Source organism: Epinephelus moara, chromosome 20, assembly GCF_006386435.1.
Source record: "Epinephelus moara isolate mb chromosome 20, YSFRI_EMoa_1.0, whole genome shotgun sequence".
NCBI lineage: Eukaryota > Metazoa > Chordata > Actinopteri > Perciformes > Serranidae > Epinephelus > Epinephelus moara.
In genome coordinates this window covers 20,048,158-20,074,389 of record NC_065525.1, presented here as the reverse complement: position 1 = coordinate 20,074,389, position 26,232 = coordinate 20,048,158, and the positions used below count along the sequence as shown (strand labels likewise).

Genomic DNA, 26,232 nt, shown 5'->3' with positions numbered 1-26,232 from the left:
TGGGGAAGAAATTAGTGTACTCACAACTGTTAGTAATGAGCGGACTGGTCAAATCTTGTGTATTTTGGTGGTGAAGGCAACACGATTGGCTGTTTTGCTCGACCGGCAGGTGGCAGTGTGTGGTGGTATAAGGAAAAGTGATTTCCCACCATGAAGAAAACATCGAGCCAGCCAGGAGTCGAACCTAGAATCTTCTGATCCGTAGTCAGACGCGTTATCCATTGCGCCACTGGCCCGTCTATTACAATTAAGTGACCCATCCATACTTATTTTAGTACCTTAGTCAGCAGAGTGTGTATTATTAATCATATAATATGTTAGCTGATACACATCTATCTGTTTGGTCTGTTTCAGCTAATTAGGGGTTCAAATGAAGAATAAAAATTTAATAGATTACTTTGATAAACTGTGTACTTGTAATCATGATTAGGTAACGTGTGTTATTACCAAATGGCATAGCCGCTATTAACTGTCCTTTGCAGGTAAGAAAATAGGCCACCCAACTAAGTGTTATAAGGAGCATTCAATAAAACCTAATTATATTTCAAAAAGCTGGTAATTAAAGGAAATTGGTATTGATGTTTGTTTGAAAATTAGTAGGCCAGGTTAAGTGCATATGAAATTATCATAATTAGCCTGCTAGCATGCTGGCTCGCCAACTGGATAATTAGGTAAACCACATCTAAAACAAATCTTTTCAAACTTGATTTAACTTAATAGTATAATATTTCAGCTTTGAGACAATAACACGGCAACTTACCAAAATTTTAGCAAAAGAAGTCAGTCCGCAACTATCAGAACAAAGTTGCAACGCACAAAAGACTTGAAGTCGATTTCAGGATGAGGCGGGTTTTGCGTTGACGCTTCGAAGTTCCAGGGGTTATGATTGGTCAAACCATGGAAGGCGCAACGAAAGGTGTTTGGTTTTCATAATCTTAGGAAGTGGGCTCCCTGTTGCCTCTGGGTCAAGCTCATTCTTGGTAGTGACTTACGCTTTCGTCTGCTACCATAAATCAACCAAGATTTAGCCAATTAGTGCTCGTTTTGCTGCAAAGATTTACTAAGAATTGAATGAGGACCCCTCCACGGTCCGCCTCACTGCCCTTGCTGACATTGCAGTTAACAGAGACGAGAGCGACCGCTTCACATCTCGCCAACATTTCGAAAGTAAGTGTATATTTATATATACATTGATCAGCCAAAACATTATAACCACTGTCAGGTGAAGTGAATAAGATTGATCATCTTGTTACAGTGCAGTGTTCTGCTGGAAAAACATCGGTCTTGGCATTCATGTGGCTGCTACTTGATGCACTTCACCCATACGATGATACGAACATTGTTGCAGACCAAGTAAACACCCTCATTGCATCATCTGGGGAATCTGGAGGTCAGGTCGACACTTTGAGCTTTTTGTCACATTCCTCAGGCCATTCCTGAGCAGTTTTTGTGTCGTGGCATGCTGCACCGTCCTGCTGCAGGGGCCACAGCTATTGTGGGGTGCCGTTTCCATGAGGGGTGGAGGGGGTACCTGGTCTGCACTAGTGGTGGAGCGTGTCAGGTGGCATCCACATTAATGTCAGAACCCAAGGTTTGCCAACAGAACATTGCACTGTAACAAGATGATCAGTGTTGTTCACTTCACCTGTCAGTGGTTTTAATGTTTTGGCTGATCGGTGTATATGTATGTATAGGTAAATAGCCTACAGTAGGTTAGTCATATCATCATAACGACTTGTTGGCGAGTAAGATTCAATATCATAATCTCTGCATAACTGGCCCGCCTCTCAAGCACTTTTCATTTTGCAAGTTATATAATGCTTTCTTGAAGGTCTGTTCCAGTATAGATGGATTTTGGATTTGTGAATTGCTTTGCAAGATGGCAAAATGTTTTATTTTTTTCCTCTTGTGGTTACATGGACAGTAATAAACAGTGTTGGGGAGTAAATAGTTATATGTAAAATGATGACAAAATGATGACAAAGGGGTTACATCCAAACATATTTATGTCTTCTTTAAATTTGTTTCTCACAGAACTGAATGTGTTGTTGACTTGTCATTACATGTTTCCATGGTATTGCACCTGAAGTCATCTTTTAACTGCGTACTAAAAAAAAAAAGTTCCTGCTCCTCTTAGCCTCACCCTCCTGCTGCTTCTCCTGCACACACCCCTCAGTTCATTCTCCAGTCAGCACCTGTCAGCTTTTCCCACCAGTACATCGCCCAAATCCACTGATACTCCCCCTGTAATGACTGTCAGCCTATCAGTGACCTGCTTGCCCAGTCTGCCACACACCTGTGCCTGTCTGCTTGTTTACTTTTCAGTCAATTTGCCTTTGTTGTTGCCAGGTCGTAGTTTGTGCTTCTGCCAGCTTCATATCCTGCCTGTTGTCTGTATTGCCCTATTGGATTTTGACCTGTGCCTGCTTACCTTGTTAAAACCTTTGTCTGATGCCTCTGTACCTCTGCTTGATAATCTTGATTTTTGGTTTTGACTCCTGGGAAGGTCTGACCTTTGTCCTGCCTGAAAACTTCAAAACAACAAGTCAACTTGACTGTAATGATCAACAGGAAGAATAAGCCTCATTACTATTGAGGGAGACACCGCAGTAGTGTAAAGACAATAAATTGTGTCCAGTTTTTAAAACAATTAGTATCCCCATTATGTAATATGTTTGCCTGCTCTGTAGTGCAGGGGTCCCCTCCGGGATTTACTACAGGGGGTGAGGGGGCTCACATGTTTGCATTACTGTGCTGATCCTCTTTAAATCCATTTATCATAGAACAGAATGTGTTGTTTACTCTGTGTTACCTGTTTACATTGTATTGCACCTTAAGTCATCTTTACAACCTCGAGATGACAACTCTGTCCAAAGGTGAAAATCCTCCCTCAAAGAGCCAAGCAGATTAGTTGTAGGTGTAACTATTCACACTAGTCATTTCTTTAGTTGACGTCATGCTGGTGCAGGATAACATGAGTAAGGGAATAACTGTGGGTGTATACTGAATATAATTACCATACTGAATGGTGTAAAACTACCAGAATGGCGCAATGTGATACATCCCCTTCTCAAAGGAGAAATCTGTTTTTCTTCCTCTTCTTTGAACTGCCATTTTTTCCCATTGTGATAACATGTCGCTCATCAGGTTAACTGTAGAGATTAGATCAGCACAATTTTACTTAAGGAGTCATTAGGGCAAGCATTCTGCTCTAAATAAATAACCAGCATGCCATTTAGTCAAATGTTTTAAACAACTTATTTTGGGATTAAATGCTTAAAAGGGTATGTTGCAATCATTGATTGTGTAACAACAGACTTTTGTATTCAGTGGGACAAAGTTGAACCAGGGTGTAGCTCTGCAACCTTAACTGCACACTGTCAGTTTGACACAAGGTTGTGTCAACAATTTATAGTAAAACACTGTCTCTTTTTTGATGTGCGTTAAACACAAACAATTGACCATAAATCTGCTTGAAAAACTTGGTGCAGATTTCAGAGGACAGCCTCTACCTCAATATTTACACTCCTGCAAACAGAGCGCACAATGCCAAGCTCCCAGTAAGTTACTGCACGACTGGACTGATACTGCTCAGAGATTCAGCTTTGGATGATTTTGCATAGTGTTCATGGAGAAGATGGCTTGATTGCTTCTTGAAGAATCCATAATGGCATTATGAGTTATAACGGCACCCATATTTAGAGACAGACTGCATGGTGGAGGGTTTTCTATGGGGTCAGCTTCAACGTATGATGGTTCAGCCCTGGCTGCTTAACAGGATGTGGTTGTGGTTCTGATACAGTACCGCCTGGGTCTTCTGGATTTTCTCAGGTAAAAAGACTCAAATAACAAAGCACAGTTAGAATAAACAGTCTATGATTATTTTCTACTACTTTTAATCTGATTTGAGTCAGGGTTTAGGAAACAGCACTCTACTGAAACTGTTCTCTCCACTGTCCTGTGGTGTCCTGCAGGGCTCAGCTCTTGGGCTTCTTATTTTCTCTATATTTGCTACCATTAGGACAAATAATAAACAGATATAACATTGGCATAATTCATATACAGATGATATCCGGTCTGCTTCTTGTTTAAACCTGGTGACCCTTTAAGGTTATCTAGGCTCCTTGACTACCTTCATGAGATTGGAATCTGGACCACAGAAATTTTTTTACAGCTCAATTCTGATAAGACGGAGATTCTGGTTGTTGCTCCTGAAAATGTTGTTCCCCTCAACATGCAAAGTAATAGGCCTCTTTCCTCTGCTGCTCACTCAAGCCTGCATAATTTAGGGGTAATATTTGATCAGTCAGTGTAATTAGACTCCCAGACCAAGCACCAGACCAAACTTGTTTTTCCACTTGAGAAATATAGGCAAACTGAGATCTGTTGTTTCAGCTGCTGAACAGCTACATGCCTTTATCTCATCTCACATTGACTACTGTAATGCACTTTTCTCCTCACTGAATGTGTCTGCTCTTACTCAACTGCAAGCAATCCAGAATGCTGCTGTCAGACTACTGACTTGATCAAATAGACGCTCTCACATTACCCTGACACTAAAATCCCTTCATTGGCTCCTTGTTGAGTTTAGGATCGAGTTCAAAACTCTCATTCTTACTTACAGAGCATTACACGGTCTCCCTCTTGTGTAGCTGAACTACTTCACCTGTATTCTTCAGCTCGCACTCTTTGATCCAATATGCTACATTTGTTGTATGTCCCTTGCATTCTACTCAAGGCGTGTGGTGATCAAGCTTTTGCAGCCGTATCTAAATGGAATGCTCTACCTGCTCCTTCACAATCTGCTGACTCTGTGGTTTCTTTTAAAAGCCAGCTAAATACACACCTGTTTAAACAGGCGTTTGGGTAACTTGTACCAGAGCTGTACCTTTTTCAAATTTTGTGTTTTGTTGTTGTGTCGTGTGAATTCCTCTTTTTATCTTGTGTGTGTGCAAATAGTTTTGCTAGTTGTGCACTTCTCTTCACTTTGTCTATGATTTCTTTCTTGTTGTATGTTTCCCTTGTGAAGCACTTTGTGACCTATGTCTACCTACCTACTTACTTACTACTTACTTACTTGGACAGCAATGAAGACTACATACAGGGAATACATTGGTGTGCATTGTGTGGCCACAATCATGTAACTTTTCTCCAAACAATGTTGAGGTGCTCTTGGTTCCTGTGGTCAGGTGCACCTGTAGTAATGCTGCTGAATGACACTCTACAACTACAATTCCCAAGAGCCTTTATCAGAGGCCCTGTGTCTGTGTGGCTCATGGGAAATGTTGTTCTGTGGTGCAAACACCTTCATAAGCTTCAGTTTTGGTCATGACAGTATAACTATTTTGCAGGCCACTATATTAGATGATTAGATTAGCCTAAAATATGGACAAACAAGTTGATACTTATGTTTTAGCTTCTCAGAAGGACGGATGACACTGAACCTTAATGAGGAAATGCTTTGAGCTGTGTTGGCCAGCAGGTAAGAAACTCTGCCTTCTGTTGTTAACCTGAATGTGACATGAAGCCGAGTCACGCCTTATCTTGCGCGTAATATTCACCAGGCCACATTACTGCCTCGGTCAAAGTTATAAGGGGGGAGCTTTGTGGGAGGCATCATTTTCTCTTTCCGCTGCCTGTTTGCAGAAGTCAGCAGTGTCGCCATCCATACAGTGACAACTGCGATGAAGTTCCCTGCAAAACAAACTTTCTTCTTTCTATCGTTTGTGTTGTTTCTCCATGTTGCTGCAGACCAACATGGTAAGTATGAGAAAACTTCAGTTATATCCGACAACAATCAGCATTGCCGGTAGAAGTGCGTAGATCTGCTTCCACTGTTAAAACAATAACGCGCTCAACTTGTATTTTCTTTAAATGCATGTCTCGTTAAAGTGAATTTGTTGTTCACTTGTTACCTGTTTGCACTGTACTGCACCTTAAGTCATCTTTTACCTACATACGAGCGATCCTGACTCTGTCCAAAGGTGAAGCCAAGCAGGTTGCGACTCACCCCTATCCAGACTCGTAACTGTTGCTGGCTTCATGCTGGTGCTGGATAACATGAGGAAGGGGATGACTGTGTATACTGTACATGAATACTATACTGAATGGTAATAAAACTGCCAGAATGTAGTAATGTGACACATTCCCCTTTAAAGGAGAAATCTGTTTGTCTTTCCTCTTTTTTTCTTTCTTTTTTTTTTACATTTCCGTCTTTTCTATTGTGATACCATTTTACTCATCAGGGAGTACAGATAACATCAAAACAACTTTAATAAGGAGTCATTAGGGCAAGCATCCTGCTTTAGACAGATAACCAACATGCAATTCAGTCAAATGATTTAAACGACTTATTTCAGGATAAAATGGCAGTGCTTAAAATTTTGCAATCATCTGTTGTGTAGCAATAGCCTTTTATGTTCAGTGGGTGAGAGATGAAACAGGGTGAAGCTCTACAACCTTACCTGCACAGTGTCAGGGGTGGGTGTGTTTTCCACCACAGTTAATCTTGTGTAACTGCATGGTTAATCCTGTATTTAATTAATCTAGGCTGCCATGAAGTTCATTATAGAGCTGCAATTAAAAATCATTTTCATCGATGATTCATCTGTAACTAAGTGTTTTGATGAATCATTAATAGTATAAAAACTCACTTTCCAATAGTGACATTTTTAATTGAGAAAGAAACTGTCCCAAAGCAACTGAATATGAAATTGAATATGTTGGCCCTCCAAAGATAAAACAAAAAAAATGAGAAATGGACCTGCACTTGTGTAGCGCCTCTCCAGTCATCCGACCACTCAAAACACTTCATGTCACATTCATTCACTGTTGGCCGCAGCTGCAATACAAGGTGCCACCTGCTACTCAGCTTAAATGCACTCACACACTAATGGCACAGTAATCGGGAGCAATTCAGGCAGCAGCATCTTGCCCAAGAGTGCTTCAGTATGCAGACTGGAGGGACGACGCACTCTGCCTCCTGAGCCACAACCACCCTTGAGAAAACAGGAACAGCAAATGTTTGCCACCTTTACTTGATAAATGACTTACTTTTTATTGAATTATGATGAGGCCTACTATTAAAATGTTCTTGATTCATTTTTGGTCAATTGACTTATTAATAATCCAATCATTTGTTTCTGTACTAGTTAGTTACATGTTTTTGAGTTATAAAAACAGCACGGCATAGCTGATATCAAATGAAAAGGTATTGTGTCCACTTTGTGAATGCAACATAAGCTAGAACCAACCAACAACAAGATGGTGTGACCAGATATATTGTGTCATATTATGATTCTGATTCAGCCCCAATATCCGACATTCTGACAGGACCTGAAGTCCACACAAAGCTCGGGAGCCTGAGAGGTCAATATGTGAGTGTGAAGGGGAAGGAGAGCGGGGTCCATGCCTACCTGGGTGTCCCATTTGCCAAGCCACCTGTAGGCCCTGCTCTGAGACTGGCTCCACCCCAGCCTGTAGAGGGATGGGAAGGAGTGAGAGATGCCACCCAGCAGCCACCCATGTAAGGCTTTCATGTGCTTCAGTTGTTGCATAATACATTTAGAGAAATTATGTCCACAATTTATGGTGAAAACGTGTCTCTTTTTTTCAGGTGTGTTCAACACAAACAGTTAACTATAGATCTGCTTGAAAAACTCGGTGGCTTGTTGGTAGATATCCCAGACATTTCAGAGGACTGCCTTTACCTCAATATTTACACTCCTGCAAGCAGAGCGCACAATGCCAAGCTCCCAGTAAGTTACTGCACATTTGGACTGATACTCCTCAGAGATTCAGCTTCAGATAACTTTGCATAATGTTCATGGAGAAGTTGGTTTGATTGCTTTCTTAACCGTCCATGGCGTCATGAGTTATGATGTCCATATTTGGAGACAGATGTCCTGTTTTTGTCACCATCACCACCAGTTTTATGTTTTAGTCAGATTCAAGTCTTGGGTGTAGTCTGATCAACATTTTTATGAGCACAGATAGGATACAATAAAAATGTGCTTTGTGCTTTGTGGAAAAGATCAAAGTCTTTCATTACCTTACTAGGTCATGGTCTGGATCCATGGTGGAGGGTTTTCTATGGGGTCAGCTTCAATGTATGATGGATCAGCCCTGGCTGCTTACCAGGATGTGGTTGTGGTTCTGATCCAGTACCGCTTGGGTCTTCTGGGCTTTCTCAGGTAAAAAGACTCAAATCACTGAGCACAGTTAGAATAAACAGTCTATGATTATTTTCTACTGCTTTTAATCTGATCAGTGCCACATGGAAAAATAAAAAAAATGAAAACTGTGTCACTTTGTAGCTGATGTAATGGTAGCCTGGTAGTTAATAATTGTATGTTCTATACAGCACTGGAGATGAGCACATTTCAGGAAACTTTGGCATGTTGGACCAGGTAGAAGCTCTGAGGTGGATCCAGAAGCACATCCATGACTTTGGAGGAGACCCAGATTTGGTTACCATATTTGGGGAGTCTGCTGGCGGAATGAGCGTATCCCTCCACGTAAGGATCAATCTGCAGATTAAGCACTCTGAAGGTCCAGTGTGTAGGCTTTAGGCATATTTTTCGACTATATTTTCATTAGTTCATGATCACCTAAAATTAGGAATTGTTGTGTTTTTGTTACCTTAAAATGAACTGTTCATATCCACAAACCGAGCAGTCTTCTGCCAAGTTGTTCTCAAATAGCCCAGAACAGACAAACCAAACGCTCGCTTTAGATAGGGCCATTCATGTTCTCCACTGGGGAGGAGTTTTAGTTCCGTTTGACACAACTTAATTCTGCACAGAAGACCCTTACATCAACTTTTTTTTTTTTTTTTTGTCATTTGTCTCCATGCTGGCCATAGCTATTGGTGGAGGCTGTATAGGCCCGTTTCCACTGAAGAAGTTCCTGGTAGTATTTGGGGGGCAGGAACTTTACAGGAACGTCCTCTCGCTCGGCCCTCTCAACTGCCGTGTCTCCACTGTGCGGCGGAGTAGGAGGAAGGTTCCTGTAAAGTTACCGGGCTCGTCGCTTTCTGTTGACGTCACATCCCGCCTTGAGTATATCCAATCAGCACCAAGTAAACCCCAAGGAGTTTTTCGGGGCCGTTCTGAGTACCTACTCCGAGGCAGGGACTTGTTTAGCCCCTGTAAATGTTCCGGAACTCTGTCCTTCGGGGGTGGTAGCTGCGGTGGAGACACGCATCAACGGCCCCGGCCCCATAAAATTATCCTGCGGTGGAAACGGGCCTTATGTTTTTGGATTGTCAGTCCGTCCATCTGTACATTGTCCCTAACACGATATTACAAGAAGGCGCCGAGGGATTTTTTTTTCAAATTTGACACAACTGTGCACTTGGACTCGGGGGTAAACAGATAAGAATTTGGTAGTCATACGTCAAAGGTCAAGGTCACTGTGACCTTGTCTATCTTTTTCTCATGAACGCTATATCTCAAGAACTCCTTGAGGGAATTTCATCACACTTGGTACGAAAACATCCACTCGGACTCAGGGATGAACTCTAGATTTTGGAGGTCAAGGCCTCTGTGACCTTGCATCATCTCATTCACATAAAAGCACAGTCTCAAGAATGCCATGAGGGAATTTTCTCAAATTTGGCACAAACGTTCACTTGGACTCAGCAATGAACTGATTGGAATTTGGTGGTCACAGGTCAAAGTTCAAGGTCACTGTGACCTTAAAGCATATGATTTGGGCCAAAACCTAATAATTCATACACTAATATAACAGAAATGTGTGTTTGGATATAAAATGATGAAGTGATGACATTTTACATCCAAAAGATCAAAGGTCAACTTTACTGTGACATTCTAATGTTCTGCATAAAACACTTTTTTGGCCAGTGCTCAATGTCAAATCTCAGGAACAGAAGGGGAGACATTTGGTCAGATACTGCCTTGGTGACCCTAATCTTCCCTAATCTTGGGTGCCCACATTACTACTGTGCTAATTGTATAGATCTTGTTTGACCATGTTTTCACAGACATAGATGTAAACTATAAGTGCAACTTAATAGGTTTGCAGAGGCATACAGCTGCAAGGTGGTAATTCTATTTTTTTGTTGCTTGAATCTACAGCTTCTCTCACCAATGTCTAAAGGCCTGTTCCACCATGCCATTGCTGAGAGTGGTACTGCTTCAATGAGTTTACTTCTCACCAATGATCCTCTACCAGTGACACAGGTTGATATCAGTGTTTAATTTTGTGTGTGAATGTTCTTAAGCTCACAATATTGAGAATATCACAATGCATTTCTTTTTCTAAATTGTTGAGATGATCTCACATATCTGTTCTCAGATGATAGCAAATGCATCTGGCTGTAGCCTTGAAAGCACACAGAAGATTGCTGACTGCATGAGAGGCCTTGATATTGACACAATTGTGACTTTTGGACAGGTGAGATATCAAATGCTAAACTTTGTTTAAAGTAAGCCTATAATATCTTCTGCAAAATTTCTATGAAATCTTCACTTTGTTTACGTTGTCTTTGTCTCTACCTTTTCTGTTTCATGTTTTATTGACTCAAGGATCCAACTTTGACAAATGCTATAAATGTTGATGGACACTTCATCACAAAACCTGTGGATGAGCTGTACCATAATCATGATCTTCTCACTATACCATTCATGACTGGCGTTAATAATGATGAAGGGGGCTGGATACTTCCTGGTGTAAGTGTGAATGCTAAATTGTTACTGACATTTGTGTACTGAAGAGCTTACTATTTCCAGATGAGCCCATAAAAACCTGATTTTGTTTTGCTTTTGTGCACGTTTGAAATAGTAATTGTCTTCCCTTAGTTCTTTTTCTCTTCAAACTGGACAGAGGGATTAGATCGGGAGCAGGTCCTCAACACGATGATCATGTTCCACCCTGATGTAAGGCTGACAGTGCTGGACATTATAATATTACTCTGCTTCATCATGCTCAAACTTCTCTGACAGATGTGTTGTTCATTTTCTCAAGCCCAATGGTGCGATCATCAGTGAACTTATGGTAGATGAATACACTGGAACTGGTGAGGATCGTGTGAAAAACAGAGATGGGCTCACTGAGTTGCTTGGAGATATGTTCTTCACCATTCCAGCCATTAAGACTGCTAATGCCCACAGAGGTATTTTATTTACACAAGATTATGCAAATCTATATAAGAACAACTGTTTAATATTTACTGTCACACACTTTCATAAACAAGACAAACCAAAGCCATTCATCTGTTACCAGATGCAGGTGCCCCTGTCTACTTGTATGAGTACCAGTATGCTCCCAAAATCCTGCAGAAAAAGAGGCCTAGCTTTGTTGGGTGTGACCATGGAGATGAACTCTTAACAGTATTAGGATTCTGCTTCACAACTGCCCATATCAGAATACCTGGTAAGTGCAACATATATAAATTACTCTTTACAGTAAACAGACCACCAAACATCTGGGTTTTCTCAGGGTTTCCTAGAGTGCAAAGCATTTTACCACATTATTATCATTATAGAGGCATGCACTGAAGAGGAGGAAGAGTTTAGCAGAATCATGATGAGCTACTGGGGCAACTTTGCACACACAGGGTAGGAATTCCCCCCCATTACAAGTTATGATACACATGGAGATAAGACCTGTTTTAACGTGTGTGTGTGTGTGTGTGTGTGTGTGTGTGTGTGTGTGTGTGTGTGTGTGTAGGTCTCCTAATGGGGCTGGTCTTGTCCACTGGCCAAAGTATGGAGCAGAAGAGCACTACCTGTCAATTGATGCAAAGGAGCAGGTAGTTGCTCAGCACCTGAAGAAGGACCGGTTTGTCTTCCTGACTCAGACTCTCCCTGAGAAGGTCCGACAACACAAAGAGAAGATGGAGGGTGGTGAGTTGTTGATCAGTCATGTGACGCCCCTCCCAATGTCTTTGAGAATGTTTCAGCCAGTCTCATCAGGCAGCTGGCTGACATGGGAGGGTCGTTACCATGATTAGGCTCACCTGGGCTTCCAAGCTATAAAAGCTGCCTAATCTGTTCACTTGGTCTCTCCCTTCCTTTCAGCTGACATCCACTGAGCATTTTTGGTTTTGGTTTGCACCTTCAACACCTCCACAGAACACCTGACACTCACCCATGCATGGCTTTCATGACTGACTTTGCTGATCTACACACTCCATTGATTATTAAGTTAATTTTAGTTTAATAAATTCAGCTTGTTTTAAGTAAATCTTTTGTGTGGACTCCCTTCTTGTCACATACTCTGAGCCAGTTTGTGACAAATGGGGGCTCGTCCAATCCATTTGGTAAGGCTAAATCTTTCCTTAGTGTTACACATTAGGCTTGATTTGTTATATATGATCAATCTGGTTTGTGACGTGTTTGTGAATGCTAAAATGAGTATAAGCACCTTGAGTAGTACAGTTTAAAGTGTTTTGGTATTAGCATTGTGATTGAGACTTTTGGGAGTATCACACAAGGATTTTTGTTTTAGTTCTTTGTGTGGTTCATTTTTGTGGATGTTGGAAGGGAGCAGCATTTGTTTCCCCCTTTCTTTGATTGCAAACCAATGTGTTTGGAAAATTGAAAAACAAAAGTACTGGTGCATGTAACTGGTGAATACAGCCACATTAGTTTGAAGAGCCACGCACCCCTCTGTAGGCTGAAGTGGTTGATCTCAACAGGAGATCAACCAGTTTGTTGTTTTCACTTAGTGTGGCGGAGAATGTGGTTGAAGACATTGTCTTGGGAGCATTTCCCTGGTTTCCTGAGGGTCGCCAGTTTCTGGTTGCCTTTTGGGTTCCAGTGGAACCAGTGCATAAGTACCCACCACCAGTATCTGTCCGAAGACTAGGTTTGAGATTAATTAGCTATGTGACCAGTTAGATAGAGCTGGGGAGCCTGAGCTCTGTGGTTATTTGATTTCACCATTGCACATGTTCCTGTGAACTTGTTTTTGTGGGTTTGTAATCTTAAATTGTGGCCAGTGTTGCTGAATAAATGTCCTGTCTGGTATTGGTATTGATGGTAAGTTGCACTATCAACTGTTTGAGCCGGGCATGCTGCTAGGCATGTGGTAGAATTTGGTTGGTAAGAAACAGTGGCAGTGAGTAAATGGTTGACTAAATTTGTTGTTCGTATCTGCAATTTGGTAGCTTGGCCTGCTAATTTTGGTGATAAGTGCTACAGCTCATGCTTTGTTTGGTTTTGCATGTGAGCTTTGTTGTAGCTTGGTTCTCTTTGTGTGCGTCTTGGGACGACTTGGTTGGCTAGTGAGCCTTTTGTTTAGAGGAACCTTTGGGTATGCTACTTTGGTTTAGCACTTATGTAATACCAGTTCAGTGTGCTTTGAGAAGCTGTAATTCTGAATAGGCAGAGCATCCTGACCTGTGCTTTGTCTGGTTGCAGGCCACCTTGTAAGAATGTGATGAGCTTTGGTGCTCATTCTGAGAGCAACATTTTGATGTGTACTTTGGGTTGTGGGTTTAACAATCTCCTGCTGACTCTACCTCACTGCTTTGTACCCACGTTACTGAATTCCTGCAAGATACAAATCTGCATTCTGAGGTGGGTATTGTTCCAAATGTTTTCCATAAGTCTTTGTAACTAGCCATTGGTTCTGTTGTGACCCTTTTCCCATGCAATAGCTTCTGATGCCAGTAAATTTCTCATTCTTAAATTGCTCCTCTGGATCCAAGGTTGCTGGGTGAGGGATTTGATCTGGTAAGATAGCTGGTGGTGGGTGGAGATTTAGGTCACTGTTAATATGGAAGTAAGTTTGTGATGGCTCGTCCAATGTAAAGGGGACACTTGGTAGACTCAAGTCAAAAGTGGAAATGTTGTTTCTCATTGTTTCAAGTTTTGTATGTTTTGTGTTCCAGATGTAAAGGTGGAACCTTGATCTTAAGAGGGGGGGTGTGACGCCCCTCCCAATGTCTTTGAGAATGTTTCAGCCAGTCTCATCAGGCAGCTGGCTGACATGGGAGGGTCGTTACCATGATTAGGCTCACCTGGGCTTCCAAGCTATAAAAGCTGCCTAATCTGTTCACTTGGTCTCTCCCTTCCTTTCAGCTGACATCCACTGAGCATTGTTTTTTTTTTTTTTTTTGCAGTCCAACAAAAGATAATTTATTTAACACTCAACAAGAAAGGTAGCAATAAGCTTCAGGGTGGACGTGGCCCAAAACAACAACAAACAAAACAATCTACTCTCCAAAACTAACTTACCTACCCAAAAGTAAAGAAAATAAAAATACAGGTCACTCACCTGACTCCCTATAAATAAACAGGAGAAAAAAGATTAACAAAAAGGGCTACCCACCCCTACCGCTACCTGGACTGCTGGACTAATATCACAATTAACTCATTTTTAACACAGTACAACGAAGCATGGTGCAGTTGGGAGTAGGGCCAAGAGAAGAGGAAGAACAGCTCAAGCAGCGGCCATTTTATACCAGCTCCACCAATCTCCAACCACCAATCAGCAGCCAGCACCTGGAGAGAGAGAAACACACTAAGGGTGGCAGCACCACCCTCAGGCAGGGAGGAACAACAGAACAACAGAATCACAAATAAATGACCCAGGGTCATAACACCCCCACACCTAAGATCAAACATTTCCTCACCTAAAAGAAATGTTTGATTCACTACGATCTAGACAGCGCATCAGCCATGACGTTTTCTAAGCCTTTTTTGTAGCGAATGTCGACATTAAAGTCCTGAAGCAACAAGGACCAGCGCATGAGACGTTGGTTGCTATTCTGCATCTGAGCTAAGAACATGAGCGGATTGTGATCAGAGAAGACGACAGTTGGCACAGGACTAGACCCAAGATACACTTCAAAGTGTTGCAACGCCAATAGTAAGGCTAAGGCCTCTTTTACAATGGTGCTGTAATGTAGCTGGTGCCTGTTGAACTTTTTGGAAAAGTAACAGATTGGATGGTCGATGCCACGCTCATCCTCCTGCAGGAGCACCGCACCCGCGCCAAGCGCACTGGCATCCACCTCCAGCTTAAAGGGATGCGCAAAGTCTGGGGCAGCGAGTACAGGAGCACTACAGAGGAGAGCTTTGGCAGCCTCAAAAGCAAACTGACACTTATCTGACCACTGGAAAGGACTTTTGGGGCTTGCTAAGCTGGTCAGTGGAGCCACTACGTCCGAAAAGTTTTTACAAAAACCACGATAATACCCAGCCATCCCTAGAAAACGGCGAAGCTCACGGCGCGTTTGGGGAACTGGGAAATCCAAAATGGCCTGCACCTTAGCAGTCACGGGACAAACACGACCTTGTCCCACCACCTTACCTAAATAGGTAACAACAGCCTTCCCGAACTCACATTTGGCCAGATTGAGTGTGAGGGAAGCTGTACACAAACGATCAAAAATCTCAGAGAGGGTTTTCACATGTTCAGGCCAGTTGGAGGAATAGGCCACGATATCATCTAAATAAACCTCGCAGTTGCTTACTCCGCAAAGAACTGTGCTCATGAGCCTCTGGAAAGTGGCTGGTGCGTTTCTCAGATCAAATGGCATGACTTTGTACTGTAAAAAATTGTCCGGAGTAACGAATGCACTTATCTTGGAGGCGCGTGGGGTCAGGGGGACCTGCCAATATCTTTTTAAGAGATCTAGTTTCGTGACATATTTGGCTGAACCCACCCGATCAACACAGTCGTCCATGCGAGGAAGCGGAAAAGAGTCAGGTTTAGTAATGGCATTTACCTTACGGTAATCATTACAGAAACGCAGGGTCTGGTCAGATTTTGGAACCAGGAGTGAAGGAGAGCTCCATGGGCTATTACTTGGCACAGCAAAACCATTTTCAACAAGATACGTTGCCTCCTGCTGCATTATGGCACGTTTTATCGGATGAGCTCGGTAGGCGTGCTGTTTTATTGGCTTGTGATCACCCACATCAATATCATGACATAACACATTAGTTTGAGTGGGAATGTCGCCAAAGAGGGTCGGATGATTTTGTACGAGCCTACTAATATCAGACCTGGCGGAGTCAGACAGGTGCGCCAAATGTGCGTCTAGATTTGACAGGATTTCTGAATTTCTGAGGCGCGCACATGAAAGAGAGCTGCGACTGTCTTTCAGCCCGTCATCACTGGGGTCATATGGGGGCTGTGCAACAGACACGGTGGCAACAGGTGCAACGATGGGAGGTGAGACACTCTTCTCATGGTCAACATACGTCTTCAGCATGTTGATGTGACACACACGAGTTTTTTTTCTGCGATCAGGAGTATGGATTACACAATCCGTTTCGCTAAGTTTACGGTCAACCACATATGGACCAGAAAACTTGGCCTGAAGACCAGAACCAACAAGAGGTAGCAGAACTAGTACGCGGTCACCGGCCGTGAAGGTCCGCGCAACAGACTTTTTGTCAAAATGTGTTTTCATTTCATTTGTTTGCACCTTCAACACCTCCACAGAACACCTGACACTCACCCATGCATGGCTTTCATGACTGACTTTGCTGATCTACACACTCCATTGATTATTAAGTTAATTTTAGTTTAATAAATTCAGCTTGTTTTAAGTAAATCTTTTGTGTGGACTCCCTTCTTGTCACATACTCTGAGCCAGTTTGTGACAGTCACCTTTCCTCTCTCCATTCCATATTTTTAGACCTCCTTATTGGACATACCTGTTATGTTTTTAGTTTGTTCGTCCGTCTCATTCTCATGAACACGATATATCAACGTTTTTAGGTAATTTCTTCAAATTTGTCTGAAACATCCACTCAACAATACCACCTTGATCTTGTCTTTCTCATTCTTGCGAATGCGATATCTCAAGAACACCTTGAGGAAATTTTTCAAATTTGGCACAAACATTCAGTGGGACTGAAGGATGAACTGATCAGATTTTGGTGGTCAAAGATCAAGGTCAGTGTGACCTTGCATCCATCTTATTCTGTTGAATGTGATAGCCCACATGTGATATCTCAATGTGATATTTTTTCAAATTTTGCACAAACGTTGAGTTTGGCTCAAGGAAGAATTGATGGTGGTCGAAGGTCAAGGTCACTGTGACCTCACAAAACATATCTTTGGCTATAATATAAGAATTCATATGCTAATTATGACATTTCACACACATGTTTAGTAGCACATGATGAAATGATGACATCTTATATTCAAAAGGTCAAAGGTCAACTTTACGATGACATCATTATGTTCTGCAAAAAACACCTTTCTGGTTATTACTCAGTGTCAGCTCTCAGGAACAGAAGGGGAGACATTTGATCAGATATGGTATTAGTGACACTAATCTTGGGTGCCCATCTTGAAGCTGTGCTGATTGTATAGATCTTCGGTGCTGATGTGTGTGTGTGTGTGTGTGTGTGTGTGTGTGTGTGTGTGTGTGTGTGTGCATAGATGTGTGTGAACTGTCTTTCAGGAGTCAGGAGTGCTAACTTTTTTTTAGCACTCCTGATTTCAAGTCTGCTTTCCAGCCTGCNTGTGTGTGTGTGTGTGTGTGTGTGTGTGTGTGTGTGTGCATAGATGTGTGTGAACTGTCTTTCAGGAGTCAGGAGTGCTAACTTTTTTTTAGCACTCCTGATTTCAAGTCTGCTTTCCAGACTGCTCACCCCCAGCGTGCTGGTCCCCAGTTTGCCTCCCAGCCAGCTAGCCCCCATTCGAACCCCCGTCTCCGAGCCTCCAGCCAGCACCTCAGTCCACTCTGACATCTCTCCACTTTGTGCATGTATAGGTCCTGTTTGTGCATGTGTGTGTCTTTCGGACCCGTGTGTAATTGACAAGCAAGAGTGAAAACATTGAATTTCCCCTCAGGGGGATTAATAATGTAAATAAACTTAATAAAAAACTTAAACTATTAGCCTTCTGCCTAATCATGCCCCTCCAAGTTCTGCCCCAGCCTCAACACAGACACAACAAAGTGGCCAGTCACGGATGCAGAAAACTAGGGATGGGGCTGATCCGATGCAGTGTTGGTGTCGGGTTCCGATACCAACGTAATTCACGGATCAGAAATTTCCGATCCACCTGCGTAAATTTCCGATCCGTGAGCCGCGTCTGTGCTTTCACGTTGTGTGCTGGAATGATATGATGATTGCTACATAGTAGTGTTGCACTGACCGCGGTACTAAAAGACGACAGTACATATGATACCATAATGTTGGAGTACTGTAGTACTAGGTACCTCACGGCACCACCACTGTGGGATAAGCTCAAAGTCCAATTGCAAGAGGGTGAGTGTCCATGCGCCGTCCAATAACGGCGCGCGCTGTCCACCTGGCACTCGATATGCCGCTGCAGTGGTTTGTATCCAGTGACATTTCAGGTATGAACTGAGCTATTGAGTATCTTTAAGCAGTGAAAGTTATTATTAATTTCAGAGGAGAAACGAGCCGTTCACATTTCTCTCTCTGTGGCAGGTAACGGCCCACAAACCTCACCGCACTTTAGGGACTGTTCGTTACTTATGAAGGGACTGTCAGGGGAGGAGGGTGGCTGGTTGATTTGTATTTCATTCATTTATTTTATTTTGATCCCCCCTATGTTAATCATTGATGCTGTTTTTGAAGTATGAATAAGTCAATAAGTAATTTATTCCATTGAAATATCATTGATGTATTATAGAAAAGTGATTTATCTTTTTATAAATGACAAAAGGCACATCTGCCTCATTTTCGCTGTCATGATACTACTCAGAACCATGATACTTTCGCTGGTATCATACCGTGGGTCCCAATTTTGGTACCGTGACAACACTACTACATAGTAGTGTCTACTTGATTCGTATCTGTGCTGTTCAGATTAATATGACAGGTACTTTTTGTTTTTTGATAGTCTATATTGTACTAGTAGTTTAACACTGTCTTGGAATTTCATAAATATTGACAATCAATTTGAAATCCTTATAGTTGCATATTTGTTTTCAGGATGGGATTTTTCCTGTGAACAGGATTTCCTGCTTTTCTGACCTTATACTTAACTCAAGTTGCCTTTTGGGACATACATGCATACATACGTACATCATACTTGCCTGTAGAGGGGAGTTTATTACAGCCTCATATAAAATCAACAATAATGATAATAATAATATTAAAGCAAACAGAGCTCTGGTATCGGAATAGTATCAGCAGATATCCAAATTCAGGTATCGGGATCGGATCAGAAGTAAAAAAATGTGGATGGTGCCTCCCTACAGAAAACATGCAAAAGGAGGTAAAAGATCTTTAGCATGCTGTGGAACAATTCTCTGCCTACAACCGTGAGACTTCTAGCATTAATCAGAAGGATGCAGCTTATTCTCTGGAGCTCCTTGCCTTGTCATCCAAGCTGTGGCTGCAGGCACTACTGTCTATTATGAAAGAGATTGTTGACACTAATGCTGCAGATTCTTTTTCCCGTTGGTACCTTGCCCATGTGTCCTGTTCCTGCAGGACTGTAGCAGCCTCCTATTCCTGCTTCGGGTTTCCAGCCAACAACCTGTATGTTTCTGCATCGGTGGTCCCGGTAAAAGTAAAGGCTGGTCCTGAGTTAGTTCCTGGGTTGAGGGTTGTAGCCAGTGCCACATCTTTCTAGCCCACCCCTGTCCCTGCTGAGCTGCAGCAGGCCCCTCTTGTTCCTGCTGAGCAACAGCACTCCCCTGGTTCCACCAGACTATTTCCTTGCTCTCCAGCTCAGCATCAGTTGCCAGCTGCCATTACTGATCTCAAGTCCTGTGATCATCCTCAAGTGAGGTCCAGCCTCCATGGTCATTCTCCAGTAGGGTCCCACCTCTGTGGTTGCGCTCCAGTGGGGTCCCATCTTCATGGCCGTCCTTCAGAGGGGTCCCATCATCTCCTCTTAAAACATACTTTTATCAGAGAGCCTTTCCTGATTTTATTTGAGTTCTAATTTCCTTTAAACTGTCTTTTATTTCTACATCAAATTGTCTTCTTTTCTTGATCTGTTTGCTTTTAAAACCTGATTGATTTATGAGTTGTGGATTTGTTGTGGAGCTGTTTTATAAAACAGAACCAGCGAATGTCTGGCAGAGTTCCTTGATAAACAACTTAATCTAGAACCAACCAAGAACCAGATGGTGTGACGAGATATATTGTGTTATATTATGATTCTTATTCAGCCTCAATATCCGACATTCTGACAGGACCTGAAGTCCACACAAAGCTCGGGAGCCTGAGAGGTCAATATGTGAGTGTGAAGGGGAAGGAGAGCGGGGTCCATGCCTACCTGGGTGTCCCATTCGCCAAGCCACCTGTAGGCCCTGCTCTGAGACTGGCTCCACCCCAGCCTGTAGAGGAATGGCAAGGAGTGAGAGACGCCACCCAGCAGCCACCCATGTAAGGCTTTCATGTTCTTCAGTTGTTGCATAACACATTTAGAGAAATTATGTCCACAACTTATAGTAAAAATGTGTCTCTTTTTTCAGGTGTGTTCAACACAAACCGTTTACTATAGATCTGCTTGAAAAACTCGGTGGCTTGTTGGTAGATATCCCAGACATTTCAGAGGACTGCCTTTACCTCAATATTTACACTCCTGCAAACAGAGCGCACAATGCCAAGCTCCCAGTAAGTTACTGCACATTTGGACTGATACTGCTCAGAGATTCAGCTTCAGATAACTTTGCATAATGTTCATGGAGAAGTTGGTTTGATTGCTTTCTTAACCGTCCATGGCATCATGAGTTATGATGTCCATATTTAGAGACCTGTTTTTGTCACCATCACCATCAGTTTTAAGTTTTAGTCTTGGATGTAGTGTAATCAATATTTTTATGAGTGCAGATAGAATGTCATGAAATGTACTTTATGCTTTGTGGAAAAGATCAAAGTCTTTCATTACCTTACCAGGTCATGGTCTGGATCCATGGTGGAGGGTTTTCTATGGGGTCAGCTTCAGTGTATGATGGATCTGCCCTGGCTGCTTACCAAGACGTGGTTGTGGTTCTGATCCAGTACCGCTTGGGTCTTCTGGGCTTTCTCAGGTAAAAAGACTCAAATCACTTATTAGTGTCAGAACAAACATACTATGATTATATTCTACTACTTTTAATCTGATCAGTGCCACATGGAATTATAAAAAAAACAAAACTGCGTCACTTTGTAGCTGGTGTAATGGTAGCCTGGTAGTTAATAATTGTATGTTCTATCCAGCACTGGAGATGAGCACATTTCAGGAAACTTTGGCATGTTGGACCAGGTAGAAGCTCTGAGGTGGATCCAGAAGCACATCCATGACTTTGGAGGAGACCCAGATTTGGTTACCATATTTGGGGAGTCTGCTGGCGGAGTCAGCGTATCCCTCCATGTAAGGATCAATCTGCAGATTAAGCACTCTGAAGGTCCAGTGTGTAGGCTTTAGGGGTATCTTTCAACAGAAATGGTACATAATATTCCTAACTATCTTTTCATTAGTTCAGAATCACCTGAAAATAAAAACTGTTGTGTTTTCGTTTCCTTAGAATGAGCTGTTTATATCCACAAACAGAGCAGTCTTTCATGTTGTTCTCCAATAGCCAAGAAGAGACAAACCAAACACTGGCTTTAGATAGGGCCATTCACATTCAGAGTTTCAGTTCTTCAACCTCACCGCTTGATGCCACTTAATTCTACACTACACTAAACCTAATATAAACTTTTGCTTTTGTTTTTTGGCATTTGCTTCCGTGCTGACCATAGCCGTGGGCGGAGGCTTTATGTTTTCGAGTTGTCAGTTAATCCATCTGTATATTCTCCTCAGCACCATATCACAAGAATGCATTGAGGGAATATCTTTCAAATTTGACACAAGTGTGCACTTGGACTCAGCGATAAACATATGATTTTGGTGGTCTTTCGTCAAAGGTCAAGGTCGCTGTGACCTCATCTGTCCTTTTCTCATGAACGCTATATCTCAAGAACTCTTGAGGGAATTTCTTCACACTTGGTACGAACATCCATTTGGACTCAGGAATGAACTCTTTAGATGTTGGAGATCAGTGGTCAAGGTTCTGTGACCTTGCATCCATCTTGCTGATGTAAAAGTACAGTCTAAAGAATGTCATGAGGGAATTTCCTCAAATTCAGCACAAACATCCACTTGGACTCAGCAATGAACTGATTGGAATTTGGTGATTGAAGGTCACTGTGACCTTGCGTCCATCTCAACCTCGGGAACACAATATCTTATGAATGCTTCAAAGGAATTTTACTCAAATTTGGCACAAACATCCACTTGGACTCAGCAATGAATTGATTGGAATTTGGTGGTCACAAGTCAAAGGTCAAGGTCACTGTATACTAAGAATATGATTTTGGCCAAAACTTAAGAATTTATACACTAATAAAACAGGAACAGAAGAGAAGACATTTGGTCAGATATTGCATTGGTGACACTAATCTTGGGTGGCCACCTTGAAATTGTGCTGATTGTATAGATCTTCTGTGCTACCGGGGGGAAGATGTGTGTGAACCATCCATGTTTTCACAGACATAGATGTAAACTATAAGTGCAACTTGATAGGTTTGCAGAGGCATACAGCTGCAAGGTGGTAATTCTATTTTTATGTTGCTTGAATCTACAGCTTCTCTCACCAATGTCTAAAGGCCTGTTCCACCATGCCATTGCTGAGAGTGGTACTGCTTCAATGGATTCACTTCTCACCAATGATCCTCTACCAGTGACACAGGTTGATATCAGTGTTTATTTTTGTGTGTAAACATTCTTCAGCTCGCAATATTGAGAATATCACAATGCATTTCTTTTTCTAAATTGTTGAGATGGATCTCACATATCTGTCCTCAGATGATAGCAAATGCATCTGGCTGTAGCCTTGAAAGCACACAGAAGATTGCTGACTGCATGAGAAGCCTTGATATTGACACAATTGTGACTTTTGGACAGGTGAGATATCAAATGCTAAACTTTGTTGAAAGTAAGCCTATAATATCAAAATATGCAAAATTCCTATGAAATCTTCACTTTGTTTACGTTGTCTTTGTCTCTACCTTTTCTGTTTCATGTTTTATTGACTCAAGGATCCAACTATTAGAATTGCTGTAAATATTGATGGACACTTCATCACAAAACCTGTGGATGAGCTGTACCGTACTCATGATCTTCTCACTGCACCATTCATGACTGGTGTTAATAATGATGAAGGGGGCTGGTTACTTCCTGGTGTAAGTGTGAATGCTAAATTGTTACTGACATTTGTGTACTGAAGAGCTTACTATTTCCAGATGAGCCCATAAAAACCTGATTTTGTTTTGCTTTTGTGCACGTTTGAAATAGTAATTGTCTTCCCTTAGTTCTTTTTCTCTTCAAACTGGACAGAGGGATTAGATCGGGAGCAGGTCCTCAACACGATGATCATGTTCCACCCTGATGTAAGGCTGACAGTGCTGGACATTATAATATTACTCTGCTTCATCATGCTCAAACTTCTCTGACAGATGTGTTGTTCATTTTTTCAAGCCCAACAGTGCGATCATCAGTGAACTTATGGTAGATGAATACACTGGAACCGGTGAGGATCGTGTGAAAAACAGAGATGGGTTCACTGAGTTGCTGGGAGATATACTCTTCAGCATTCCAGCCATTAAGTCTGCTAATGCCCACAGAGGTATTTTATTTACACAAGATTATACAAATCTATATATAAGAACAATTGTTTAATATTGACTGTCACACACTTTCATAAACAAGATAAACCAAAGCCATTCATCTGTTATCAGATGCAGGTGCCCCTGTCTACCTGTATGAGTTCCAGTATACTCCCAAAATCCTGCAGAAAAAGAGGCCTAGCTTTGTTGGGTGTGACCATGGAGATGAACTCTTAACAGTATTAGGATTCTGCTTCACAACTGCCCATATCAGAATACCTGGTAAGTGCAACATATATAAATTACTCTTTACAGTAAACAGACCACCAAAGATCTGGGTTACCTCAGGGTTTCATAGAGTGCAAAGCATTTTACCACATTATTATCATTATAGAGGCATGCACTGAAGAGGAGGAAGAGTTTAGCAGAATCGTGATGAGCTACTGGGGCAACTTTGCACACACAGGGTAGGAATTCCCCCCCATTACAAGTTATGATACACATGGAGATAAGACCTGTTTTTAACTTAACACACAACGTGTATGTGTGTGTGTGATTGTGTGTGTGTGTGTGTGTGCGTGCGTGCGTGCGTGCGTGTGTGCGTGTGCGCGTGTGCAGGTCTCCTAATGGGGCTGGCCTTGTCCACTGGCCAAAGTATGGAGCAGAAGAGCACTACCTGTCAATTGATGCAAAGGAGCAGGTAGTTGCTCAGCACCTGAAGAAGGACCGATTCATCTTCCTGACTCAGACTCTCCCTGAGAAGGTCCGACAACACAAAGAGAAGATGGAGCACAGCGAGCTATAGAAAAGTCCCCTCTATACTGTTGCTAGGGCAACAGCTTTGGTCCCTGATTACTTCCTATCAGCTACCCAGGAAACTATAAATCTATCTTTCATAGTTTCCTTGGTCAGCTCCTGCATTAACAAACATTCCAACAGGAAATACAAAGGGAACCATTTTGAATGTGTATGTTGTTAAGTTTGAAATGGCCAATACAAAGCACCATGCACTGTATGAAATTTGGAAAGGAGATCCTTTCAAAAAGTATATTCAGAAGATTCCACAATTGACCTATGGCTAAGCCACGCCCCCCTCCACTCACTGGACAAACTATCAACATTCAGTGACCGGCGCTATGGCAGGTGTCACAGTACACGGCATTTCGCAGGAGGCAATTGATGATTTTTGGAGACATAACGATCAGATGTCATTGAGAAGTAACCAAAAGGGCCTAAACTACGCGTTGGAGGGATATATTCATCATTTCATTGTTGAGAAGCTCAATGAAATGCTTAAATTACAGGCCAGAATTTACAGATCACGTACGCTTGTGAACCGCATCTTGTTGCCGTCGCCATCAAAGACAACAAGATAAAGTGCCACTGAAGTTAAGGTTTTTGGCTCAGAATATGAGAAAAGGATAACGGCCTTTTTACCATCTTTACCAAGAGTGTCTCTCCGTTAGTTTGGTGCTACAGTATTTACACTGAATCATTCAGCATAACGTTTGCCAACCTTTGTTATCTCTGCCATTACAGATAAGTTAATGAAGCTAAGCTCCAGAAGTTAACGTTAGCTTAACTAGAGCCCTTTGGACAACAGCTAACAATGATGTACGATCACCAAAGTACAAAACTAGAACAAAACAGGCTAATGAACTCCCAGCAAACAAGTTGACACAATGAACAACGCAGCTAGGAGCTAATGTTAGGCTAACTTTAGCTAACGTTAGCTAGAGATGTTAAAGATAACTTTATATTTCTTTCCAGCAAAGTGACAATATGTTGCCTCAAACACAATGTTGACTTATCTTAAAACAGATGTAGACATCATTCACGTTGAGCTGATATTGTGGTCTACCGTTACCACACAACTTTATCCAAAGGAGACATTTTTCTCGGTTGAGATGTGGTTTAAAGTGTAAAAAATACACCCCGTCGCCCAGCCTCTCAGGATACCTTGTGTCGGAGTTGCGTGTACCCCATGCACACCGTTTAACCATTTTTAAACTTCAGATCTCCGAAAAAGCTCATAAAACTGAACAAAACTGACTTTCTGTAATGCATTTCAATGAACGTCCAGGCAGAGAATGTCCAAGTGTGTTGGAATGGCTATGCACTGTGATTGGCTCATCGCGTTTGAGGGCGGGACTTAGCCATAGGTCAATTGAAAAGCTGTGTGTGACGTGGCAGTAGCAAGTCAGAACTATACTTTTGAGAGCCACTGTGTACAATGTACATCAAATTAAATCCAAGGTAGATCGCTTCAGTGAATACTTCTGCTAAAATATGAAAAACCCAAGAGGACTTATGGAGCATAAGTGTACCATAATCCTTTGAAACCTAAGCAAATTGGCTTGAAATCTTTAAAAACATGGGAAGAAGGCAATGAGCAAGGAAAGAAGAAATGACCCCAAAATGTTCCCAAGAAATTGGTGAAAAGAGAAACTTAAAAATAAAATTTGTTTAAAAACAAACAAGGAAATTACCTGGAAAGAGGTCTTAAAAATGTAATAATTCGGTTACATTATAAATATAGTTTTTCCCTACCTTTTTTTTTTTTTTTTAAATTAAATAATTTTCTAAATCTTTTTTTTTTTTTCTTTTGCAATTTGTGGGACATTTCTTACCATGTTGCCTTTTTCTCATGATTTTTTAAAAGAAATCACACCAATTTGCTCAG

At 41.9% G+C, this 26,232-nt stretch overlaps 1 protein-coding gene and 1 non-coding gene across 3 annotated transcripts; one reads left to right on the top strand and one right to left on the bottom strand.

Moving 5' to 3' along the window:
• Positions 1 to 163: 163 nt before the first annotated feature.
• Positions 164 to 236, bottom strand: trnar-acg (transfer RNA arginine (anticodon ACG)). The gene has a single exon. It is a non-coding gene; the product is annotated as a tRNA-Arg (tRNA).
• Positions 237 to 3,512: 3,276 nt separating this feature from the next.
• On the top strand, positions 3,513 to 26,103 carry ces2b (carboxylesterase 2b). Of its 2 annotated transcripts, XM_050072718.1 has the most exons (25): positions 5,500 to 5,760; positions 7,333 to 7,525; positions 7,616 to 7,757; positions 8,059 to 8,192; positions 8,363 to 8,516; positions 10,098 to 10,202; positions 10,318 to 10,416; positions 10,548 to 10,691; positions 10,821 to 10,898; positions 10,987 to 11,134; positions 11,245 to 11,394; positions 11,507 to 11,579; positions 11,692 to 11,867; positions 20,111 to 20,303; positions 20,393 to 20,534; positions 20,817 to 20,950; positions 21,120 to 21,273; positions 22,529 to 22,633; positions 22,750 to 22,848; positions 22,983 to 23,126; positions 23,256 to 23,333; positions 23,422 to 23,569; positions 23,682 to 23,831; positions 23,944 to 24,016; positions 24,168 to 26,103. In XM_050072718.1, exons 1-25 carry the CDS (start codon positions 5,685 to 5,687, stop codon positions 24,352 to 24,354), a joined length of 3,279 nt encoding a protein of 1,092 aa, XP_049928675.1. In that variant the 5' UTR covers positions 5,500 to 5,684; the 3' UTR covers positions 24,355 to 26,103. The 2 variants fall into 2 exon arrangements, with proteins under 2 accessions (XP_049928676.1, XP_049928675.1); XM_050072719.1 differs by lacking the exons at positions 5,500 to 5,760; positions 7,333 to 7,525; positions 7,616 to 7,757 and adding an exon at positions 3,513 to 3,560.
• The last annotated feature ends 129 nt before the right edge of the window (positions 26,104 to 26,232 follow it).

Excerpts from the sequence above, each read along its gene's own strand:
- ces2b (XM_050072718.1), top strand. The coding sequence starts at position 5,685 with ATGAAGTTCCCTGCAAAACAAACTTTCTTCTTTCTATCGTTTGTGTTG. Across the intron at positions 7,526-7,615 it reads GCCACCCAGCAGCCACCCAT|GTGTGTTCAACACAAACAGT; the intron begins GTAAGGCTTTCA and ends TCTTTTTTTCAG. Across the intron at positions 20,951-21,119 it reads GGTCTTCTGGGCTTTCTCAG|CACTGGAGATGAGCACATTT; the intron begins GTAAAAAGACTC and ends TGTTCTATCCAG.